This window comes from Motacilla alba, chromosome Z (genome assembly GCF_015832195.1).
Source record: "Motacilla alba alba isolate MOTALB_02 chromosome Z, Motacilla_alba_V1.0_pri, whole genome shotgun sequence".
NCBI classification, from domain to species: Eukaryota; Metazoa; Chordata; class Aves; order Passeriformes; family Motacillidae; genus Motacilla; species Motacilla alba.
In genome coordinates this window covers 70,143,979-70,154,290 of record NC_052046.1, presented here as the reverse complement: position 1 = coordinate 70,154,290, position 10,312 = coordinate 70,143,979, and the positions used below count along the sequence as shown (strand labels likewise).

The 10,312-nt window shown below is 40.6% G+C and overlaps 1 protein-coding gene across 11 annotated transcripts in view; it reads right to left on the bottom strand.

Moving 5' to 3' along the window:
• Positions 1–689: 689 nt before the first annotated feature.
• Positions 690–10,312, bottom strand: part of RHOBTB3 (Rho related BTB domain containing 3) — a 30,117-nt gene continuing 20,494 nt past the window's right edge. For 3 of the 11 annotated variants that reach the window (XM_038124552.1, XM_038124556.1, XM_038124555.1), the window contains 2 exons: positions 9,238–9,334; positions 690–9,125 (listed from right to left, as the gene is read on the bottom strand). In XM_038124552.1, coding sequence (XP_037980480.1) covers positions 9,004–9,125; positions 9,238–9,334 — 219 coding nt within the window. In that variant the 3' untranslated portion in view covers positions 690–9,003. Of the gene's footprint in view, positions 9,137–9,237; positions 9,335–10,312 lie in introns of all 11 variants that reach the window. The other 8 variants (XR_005255317.1, XR_005255315.1, XR_005255318.1 and 5 more) reach the window with 8 other exon arrangements.

The window sequence follows — 10,312 nt, the reverse complement described above, 5'->3', positions numbered from 1 at the left end:
TGTTAATTCCTGCACAGACCTATGGGGATTTTGAAGTCCAGACCCTTTCCTAAGTTTCTTATCAGGAATATATTCAGCTGACAGGGTAGAGGTGTGGCCAGCAATGCCAGAACCTTCCTATGGGAGAGATCTGAAATTGACTGAGGGAGGACAGTATTTGGGAACATTTAAGCAGGGCCTTCTTCCTTGGAGAGTATTCTACAAATTCCTGAATTATCTCCATGCCAATGATGTTGAGTCCCCATTCCTGAGAATTCTTAGGGCATTTTGTGATTGAACAGCTGAGCCATCGTTGCCCTTCTGTTTTCCTTCAAGTGAAGGTCAACAAAATGTCACCTCTTAAACCCTGAGATTTGGATCCTTTTTTGTCTGGGTCAGGGGGTGCTCCTACAGCTCTGCAGTGCATCAGCCCCAGAAACAGTGCCATGGGGTACATGGGGTGAATTGTGCTGGGGAGCCTCCCCTTGGCCTGGTGGCTGCTGCTGGTTGACAGAGGGTGTAAGAGTGCTGCTGGTGAGAGTGTGGGCTGAGTCAGACGTTTTACAAGCACATCCTTATTCTGGGTCACATTTCATTCTTCCTGTAAACTGCCTTTAGGATGTGTAGTGTCCACATACTTGTTAGGCCTGTGTATTTTTGGCTGTCATTTTTGTCCAGATTCCTTAAAAGCCAAATGAAAAATAAAAACCACTCTACCCCAAACAGGAAAAAAAACAAAAAACACAACACCTTTAAGTGGAAAAAGACTTGAATTTTACAACAAAAAAGCCATCAATCCAATAAATTATGGTTGCTGGAAAGCTGCTTTATATGCCTGTTAAAAATTATTATATGAGCTCATGAGGTTCTGCATAGCTTGGATCTAACTCTGCAAGTTCATATCTGAGGAACAAAGCAGGAGCATCCCTGAGAACTGGAAGAATGCTTGAGACCCCTGGGAATGGGGCAGGTCACAGTGTCCTTGGCAGAGGAATATGATGGGGGCCGGCACCCTGCTGGCTTCACCAGAAGCCTGTCACCCGCTCCTCTGTCCCATGCCTGCTCACAGTTGGGATAACCTGTGGTGCAAAACAGATCTGAGCATCCTAGCTTGCAGTGCTGCTAGTGAGGCTTTGCCTGTGCTTTGGGCGGTCCCCACCTGCTACTGCAGGCTAGTTGATTTTGGTGTAGGAAAAAGCAGAACTCATCAGGTTAATGAATAAAAAGATGTCCCAGTCTTTAGAAAGTTTTTTGTATATGAACTGGAGTATCCTTGGTCTTCAAAAGGATGGGTGTGTTGTGGCCCAGGCTTGTCCAGCTGATTTCTCTTGTTAACTGAGCATGGCTGAACATATAAAGGAATGTAGGTAGTTGTTGATTTGCATTTGCAGCCGATAGCCAACCTCCCAATCTTTATCCTTCTGAGCAAAGAATAGTGAGAATTTAATGTCTTCAGCTTGGAGTTCCCAGGTGAATCTCCAGGTCATGTGGAAAGTCTTTCAGGTTAAAAACCCTAAAACAGTCTTAACCCTGACAGCCACAAAAGTCAGAATCAGGGCTGGTTTCCTCTGATGAAATCTGCCTCACAGATTTCACAAAGGGAGCCTGCACACGATGAAGATGTATAGAGTGATATTCTTGTTGGGCTCAGCCATTGTTTTCAGCTGTCCTTGAACAAGAGGCTGGGAGTGGAGCAGAACTGAGAAAAGGGATGGATCTCAATACTGGAGGATAGAGCGTTTTTCCCCACCACTTGACCTGAACGTCCTCCTCCTTTCCAAATGTGGCAGCCACATACACAGGCTAAGAATGGCTTCAAGACTTAATAAGATACATGTTTTCAAAATAGCCATTTTCATAATAATAAGATTGATTGCAAAATACATGCAGTAAAAAACATTCCGTGAGGACATCACTGTACTGAAAAGTCCGAACTACTGACCCAGAGAGGAAGAATAACTGCAAACCTTTTAAAAATAAAGCTTTGACCAGAATTCAGTCTTCCACCCCAAACTACCCTCTGTGCTTGGGTGAAGTGTTGCTGCCTTAGGTGTTTGCCTTCTCTGTCTTCAACCTGAGGCTTCTGGAGCAGACCTGGACTGGCTGATATGTCTGTCTTTGTACTGACACCAGTTTTTGTAGTGTTTTCTAAGAGACACTGTGGACTTACAATGATAGCAAATACTGTGTTACCTGTTCTCCACCAGCAGAGCTTCCCCTAATACCACTGCAGCAAAGTGGGCACAAACGATCTCAGGTAACCCATGATGGCTGAATACCGTGTCACAACCCTGGAAAGAAGACACCATCTACAGCAAAGTTAGTGCCAATCCTCTGCATGATTTCCAATTATCCTACCCATCCATCCCTTTCCACAGTAAATTTCCTGCAGTTCTGCACTTGTCACAAGATAGCAAAAATCTCACCAGACAAGCTTTTAGGAAAAAGATGAGCAGGTTCCCACAGATTTACAGTAGTATCAGTGAAGATGGGATGAGTCTTAATAGTGTCCTTGTGCCTCCTGTTTTCAGAACCACTGGAAAAGTCTGACAAGTAAGAAAAAAATGCAGGGAGCCTACATATACTTACCTATAAAAAGGTATCCCCACAGAGCCTGGGTGGGGAACTAGCAGGATCAATGCTGGACCCAAGACTGGTGATCCTCTCCTATCTGATCTCCCCCTTCCTTTTTCTCTTTCTTCCCTCTTTCTTCAATGCTTCATAAACCAAACCCTTCCTCCCAAATTCTCCCACTGCTGCCTGAACACACTCTGGCTTTTGGGACACTGCCTGCAGCTTCCATCAGTGGTCACTGCTGCTGTCGTGGCTCAGTGGCTCACTCGAGGATCTGGGTGTTCAAGGTGAGGCTGGGGCTCTGACCAGCCTGGTCTAGTGGAAAGTGTCCCTACCCATGACAGGGGTGTTGGGACAAGATGATCTTTAAGTCCCTTGCAACCCAAGCCAATGGCTCTTCCCAAGCCAGTATGGTTCTATAATTCCAATCAGCTACAAAAAATATCACCAGTGTAACACTCAAGTACGTTAATATATATCCATAAGTATTCACATAAGACTGATTAGAGAACTTTTTTTTTTTAAATTTTGTATAAAAAATTTACATATTCAATCTAAAAATATGTAATTTGTTCATGGTACACTAAAAAAATCATACAAGAGTTTTAGGACATGCCTAATAAAATAGCTATTCTTTTTCCTAACAGATTGGTGGGTTTGGGTTTTTTTGTTTGTTTGGGTTTTGATTTTTGTTTTGCTTTTCGTTTTTGGTTTTTTTTTTTTTTTCAAATCAATCACACCATGGCTTAAGGACAATAGCAAAGATTTTCCAACTATCATGTGGAAAACCTTACTAGTGCAGAAAATTTTTTTTTAGTCTCTATAAAGCCTAGTGCTAGTTTGGGACAAGAACACACATATATAGGATAGCAAAAATTAAGTTAATTTCGAGAGTTAGTTCTAATGAAGGACTCAGGAACTGCAAATCTACTTAAACTTAAGCCCAAATATTATAATTTCAAATGCTATAGGTACTGCCTAGGGACATCCAAATTCACCACTCACCTCTTTCTTTCATCTGAATCCTGCCAGTGCCAGGGGAGTTTGGGAGGTGTTGGAACCAGTGGAAGCATTCCAGAAATATTTTATTTTTTCCAAAACCACTTCCTTAAATAACTTTTTTTCCATTTGGTTCCTGATTTTTACTTTATACCATGTATAGGGTGGGGGGTTTACATCAAAGCGGTTTTTACTTTATGCCATACACAGTTATAAATAAATACCAAATTCAGTACTGCCCTAATTCCTGACCATCTGTGATGGATATAGTCCTAAAACCTCCACTAAAACCAGCTAAGAATAGCAACTCACAACATCATTATCTACTTTCAGTCATGTTTCTAAATGCTAAAAAAGGTTTAAAAATAGCTCTAAGATACATACATTTCTACAGAAAATCATCTTAAAAAATGAAAATAAGAATATCTAGTAAGATTTCTTCTAAAACTTAAAATTTATCAGATGCTGTATGTCTGCAAGTACAACACATCTGCACCTGATACAGGCAGCATTATGGGGATACACAGTAAAATAGAAACTTGGTTTATTGCCTGAACAGTAGTAAGCATTAATCTCTGAATCTCTGAATAAATACTAAATATTTTTATACTGCCTGACTTGTCTGTATAAAACCTGTGGCTATCACTGTCTAAAATTTATAATAGCAAAATATTTCTCTGGTTTGGATATAAAGTGTTTCTATTTCCATGAAGCCTATTTTTAAATACCTATAAAATATTTACAGAAAATTAAAACCAGTACTTTCTTATGTGTTATCTATGCACAAATCTTTGGCAACAGACTAATTCCTAGTGAAAAAACTGGGAAAGCTTCCAAAATATTAAAAATGCAGGACTACTTGAAGCTTAGACTAACATTCAAAGAGCTTTTGTGTCACTTTTGCACAGGATGTCAGTATGAAGCATTTAATCCCCACTTTTGATAACTGAACTGACTTCTTGGTAGAAGCACCCCAGGAGGCTATCAGATGTCTAGACAAGCTGTAGTTTAACTGCATGCACAAATTTTTCCATTGCTTTAAGCTTCAAAACCTTACAGTTTTATTAATATCCATCCAGTAATTTAATTTTGCTAAAATTTTTGATAACTATATAACTATAAAACCTACTTTTTCATGTGTAAGTTCGATACATATCACTTTCCTACTGATTTTTTTTTTGTTTAATAATTTCAGTTTTCTTTCATGATCTTGAAAAAGCATTATCATTCTCTATATTTTAGGCTCCATATATGCAAGAAGTAGATAAGTATATTCATCTTTTAAATAACTTTAGGATCTGCAGAGTTTAAAAAAAAAATCATTCTTGCCTAAAAGGAACCTTGGAATTTTGAGTCTGCAGCTGAGTCATAAACTCTTTTTTATTTTCTGTGTATACAAAAATAAGGAAGGAAACACCCTCTCAAGTTCTGCAAAGCATCACCAAAAAAAACCCCAATCTCTATGATTCGAGAATGGAATTTGAGAAGAACAATTTATCTATGAAACTGTATTGAAAAATATAATATTTCTTACACCTTTAAAAAAAAAAGATTCAGCTCCAGCAATTTGTTTTTCCACCTTCTCACAGATGCAGTTTCCAGGTACATTTGATGTGGTAGAAAAGCCACAGTCTCAGGCTACATACCACATTACAAAGGCAGATGAAAAACCAGAATTGAAAGTACAAGAATGATAATGAGGTATTTAGTTCCTTGATTAGATTTTGCTTCTAGAAAAGCACCTATGCTCAGAAAAGGCTGGGTTCATTTTGGCATTAGCACATGTACATACAAGTCAGCAGCATGACAAGTTATTTTGGTCAAGAAAATGCTAACAGCATCTGCAAGGATCATGCCAGTCATAATATTCTGGGTTTTCCTCTTGTATCTCAGAAAGGATCTACAGCTAGGTTTGTCTCACATGGTGCAGCTTACGAGCACACGATGATAACGAAACTTGAACTGAGTCCCTGCTGGGGAGGTTTTAGCTCGAAATCCCACCACAAAAGCCAACATCCCTGGCAGCACTGGCAAATCTGTGAGGGTCATCTCCCTCATGACCAGCACATCTAACATGTATTGTGGTGACTAAGATTACTAGACACACTTTTCCCAAAAAAGCCGCTTCTACTAGTAAGTTTTTTTTGCTCAAACCCCAAGAAAGGTTGTTGACCCCTCTGCCTTTTTTCCCTATCCATCAGTACCATACAGATATGCTCTGAGCATACGCAGTTTTCCCTCTCTTTATTCCTCATGGGGAAAAATACAATATGACCACACTAACAAAGGTGTTCTGCAGATTGTGAAAACAAGCTTTCTTCTCCTACCCAGTGGCAGGAAAAATTATGTCATTCTTTAGATATTTGGAGACACTAGAAAATACCATGATGCATAGGTATTCCTTTGGAATTAAAACATCCACTCATAGGGTTATAACGGAACTACAGGCTTTCTCTGGAGTAATAAATTAATGGTAACTACAATGCTTCTTAAGCCTACCCATTATATTGTGAACTTACAAATGCTGCAGAAAATTTTTGCATCCTGAAGTATATGAAGAACTTATGACCTGGCTTCTCAGCTTCCCTGCACTGCTACTGTATTCCTATTCTTCTATTACACACAGATTTATAAAACCAGTCTATTTTCAACGATTCCATTTAGCAGCCACAAATAACCAGGAAAAACAATAAAATAAAGAAAAAGGAAATTAGAAAGGGGAGCAGATGCCAGTCATGGCACTGTCCTGTAATATATTTAATCCCCATAGATATGAAGTCCTTGTGCTTAAAATAAATCTTCAACATACATTTCTCAATGCTTCCATGTAAAAATTAGAGTGATTTGTTAGCAAAACAAAGAATGTCTGTAATTTCCAGAGGAGGTCAGCATCAGGTTTCGCTCTTGACATGGATTTTATGTTCTATGTAATCTCCAATTGGAAATTTTGCAGTTGAGATGTACTTTGTATGTATTCAGTCTCTTTACATTACTGTGCAGTGGCATTTCTGAGAGTGGATATAGTTCCTGTAATCAGCAAGCTGCTTCAGGTACAAGTTTGAAGGCCATCGGTGCATCTCTACAAAATTGCGCTCTTCCACTAGAAAAAGAAATGAAGAAATTAAATGTAATATATACACATAGAGCACATGTGCACAGGCTGCAAGAAGTATTTTTAAATAGATAAAAAACCCATTAAAGATATAAATACAACTACAACAGTAAAGGTGAATGCTGCCTGTTTAGCATTGAGCTCTGCTATGGCAAAGAGGTAAGAATTACTACACAATGTTTCCTTGTTACTAAGTTAGTAACAAAAAAGTTTTTTTGAAAAAATGAGTACAATACTCATTAGGGAAAGCAGAGAGATATTCCTGAAGATGAGCATACTTTATCCCTAGAGGATAGTCATATGTGGTATGCAACGATTTTTCTACGCTGCAGAACTATAAAGCGGGGTATATCAATTCCTGTGCCAGTAGTTTCTCTTAAGATCAGTACAGAAAGCAAGGTGAGGAGGGTAGCTAAGAATTCAGCAAGACATTAATCTCTTATTGCATGTGGTTTTTAATCACTGACATAGTCATATAAAAGTCTTTTACCCATATTACGTAGATTACTCTCCTCTGCATTTGCAGAAAGATGCATTTTCATCCCCTTAATCCCAGATATGCCAGAGTCAGCTTGCATTCATTGCTCCTGGTTCCTTAAGGGCCTCAGATGAAGGCACAGCAGAGAGGCACACAGCCCGGAGAGCCTGAGGGCAGGCAAACTGCACTCACCTGGGCACAAGGCAGGGCTTCAATCCTCAGGGGAATATCCTGCTAATGAAATCTGATTTCCTTCCTCTATGGCAAGGTAGCCCCCAAGGGAAGCCAGTTGATGTAAAGTTTTTGATTCTGTTTCTCACTAAAACAGGATCTTTCTTGACAAAATGTCCATCCCACAGCTGGATAAACACATCATGTGAAGGGTGAGCAACTGGCTCACAGGTCAGGCACAAAGAGTTACAGTGACTGGGGTGACATCACACTGGGGACCTGTCATTAGCAGGGTTCCAAAGGCCTCCATCCTTGGTCCTGTGCTCTTCAGCATCTTCCTAAGTGTCCCAGATGGAAGACTGAAAAGGACACTCAGCAAGTCTGCAGATGCTAAAAATCTGGGAGGAGCTCCTGACTTCCTCAGAGACAGGGAGACCCTGCAGAGAAGCCTCAATGAATTGGAAGACTGGGTGATCACCAACCACAGGAAGTTCAAAAAGGGAAAGTGCAGGACTCTGCACCTGGGATGGGTCAACCCTGGACATATGGACAGACTGAGGAATGAGATGTTATAGAGCAGTGCCCTGGAAAGTGATCTGGGAGTCCTGGTCGATAACAAGTTGAGTCAGCAGTGTCCTGGCATCCAGGAGGGACATCCCTGTCCTGGGGCCACCAAGCCTAGCATGGCCAGCCAGGCAAGGGAGGGGATTGTCCTGCTCTGCTGTCCACTGGGATGGCACTGCCTCAAGTCTGGGGCAGATTAGGCACTACAGTACAAGAATGACATTAAAACTATTAGTGAGTGTCCAAAGGAGGGCAGTAAAAGGCCTTCAGCAGAAGCTGTGTGAGGAGCATCTGAGGGCACTTGGTCTGTTCAGCCAGGAGGAGACTGAGGGGAGACCTCAGTGGGGTCTACAACTTCCTAGTGAGGAGAAGAAGACAGGCAGAGGGGAAAAGGAGGGGCAGACACTCGAAGGGTAGGGCCTGAAGTTGTGTTCAGACCTCCTCGGGGAGGTTTAGGCTGGATTAGGAAAAGGTTCTTCCACCAGTGTGTATTTTGGCATTGGAACTCCAGGCATTTGGCATTTGGCTCCCCAGGACAGTGGTCACAGCACCAGCCCAAGAGAGTTCATGAAGCTTTTGGACAACTCCATGTCACACTCCATGGTGTGACTCTTGGGGATGGTGTTGTCCAGACTCAGGAGCTGCACTCAGTGATCCTTGTGTGTTCTTCCAACTCAGCTTATTCTGCATTTCTATGAAGGTCTCAGGTCTTGGAGAACCCTTGGAGAGCTGCTGCCTGCTGCTGTGTTGCTGTCCTGAACCTCGAGGTAATGAGGTGTCACAGGCCAAAGAGATGCACCCCTCATCACGGTGAATGAAAATCACAAGAGCAATGAGCAAAACTTTCTAGTTACACCACCGGAAGCAAATACAAATGTTTGGAAAAATAAATATCAGGTCCCTGGAAGAAGCTGGATTTATTTACTTTACTGATGGCTTATTTACTGAATAGGCCATCATTTTTTTCATTTTATAAGATCTGCTAGAGCATACTATAAGAATCCTATTTTCTTAAAGAAAAACACCAGCACTTGAAGAAGTATCAAAAATGACCCATTACCTTGATTTAAATGAGCAAGATAATATGAAGGGGTTGACATACAATGACCAAACTGGTCCAGCAAATTCAATTATGGGTGGGAACCTGGCCATCCCAACAGGAGCCATAAAAATGGTGATGCAATGCTGGCTGTGTCACGTTGTGTGCTGATCCCACACCAGGGTGGTGAAACATCCTGCTGGAATATCCTAAAGAAACCCTAATTATTTTTTCATACAAAAATGGTATTATCCAGAACATCACTTTTCATCTCAGCAAAACATAAAAACATTTGTCTCTTCAAAATGAACAGAAAAATACCTGAAAGTTCTTGAAATTCAGGCTTTTGACTGAAGATGAGGTAGTTAGTGGCAATAAAATGAAGAAGCCAAGTTGAAAGGCAATCAGAATTGTGAAACTGGGAAGAAAGAATAGACAAAAAAACCCACTTAATGCTATCACGTCTAAAACATAACCACATCTCACATTTCAAAATATTTCTGGTTTCCATTGTGAAGCAAGTTTTGACTACAGAAGACAATGAAAGAAAAGTCATTTAATGAAAATACGTAAACACATGAACACCCAAGAACAAATTAACAAAGTGCCTCTCCCAGAGGTAGAAAAAACCCCTGAGGTATCATGAATCTTGGAAATATTGACATCTGCCCAGAGGCAGAGCTTCACAGGAATGGAGGGAAGGAATATGGCATGTTGGTTTTGTGGTCTCCTCTTTCTGCAGAATATCCTATTTGATTAAGGCAATATCCTACAATCTAGTTTTTATTTTCCTCTTCTGTTTTCCAACCCTGTCTTTATTGTCTCTCTTTTTTTTTAACCTCTAATATTTTCTTTTCCTGCTTTTATGCATTTCTCTCAATATTCTATGCAGTTGGAACTCCTCTGTCACCTGCATACCACATAATTTTATTTTTTGACTAAAAGAGGAATGAGTGCATCTTTACTTGCCTAAAACCCATCTTTTTTGAAAGAAGTTGTAGTTAAGTTGAATTACTGCAGTGTGTCCATGATAAAAGAAATTCTACAGATGAGGGTGTGACTAGCGGGTCTGCAGCCCAAATCTTATGGGGAGCAGCTGAAGGAGGTGGGGATTTTTATCCTGGAAAAAAAAAAAAAAAAAAGAGGCTTTGGGCAACCTTATCACTCTGTACAACTCCCTGAAAGAAGGTTGTGGACAGGTGGGGGTCAGTCTCTGCTCCCAGAAAAAAAAGTGACAGGACAAGAGGAAATAGCCTCAGGTTGTGCCAGGGAGGTTTAGGTTGAATAGTAGGAAAAATTTCATGGTAAAGCTCTGGAGCAGGCTTGGGTACAGTGGTAGAGGCAATTCTGTGATTCTATGACTGCACAATCAGCAATTAAAGGCTGAAGGATTTCT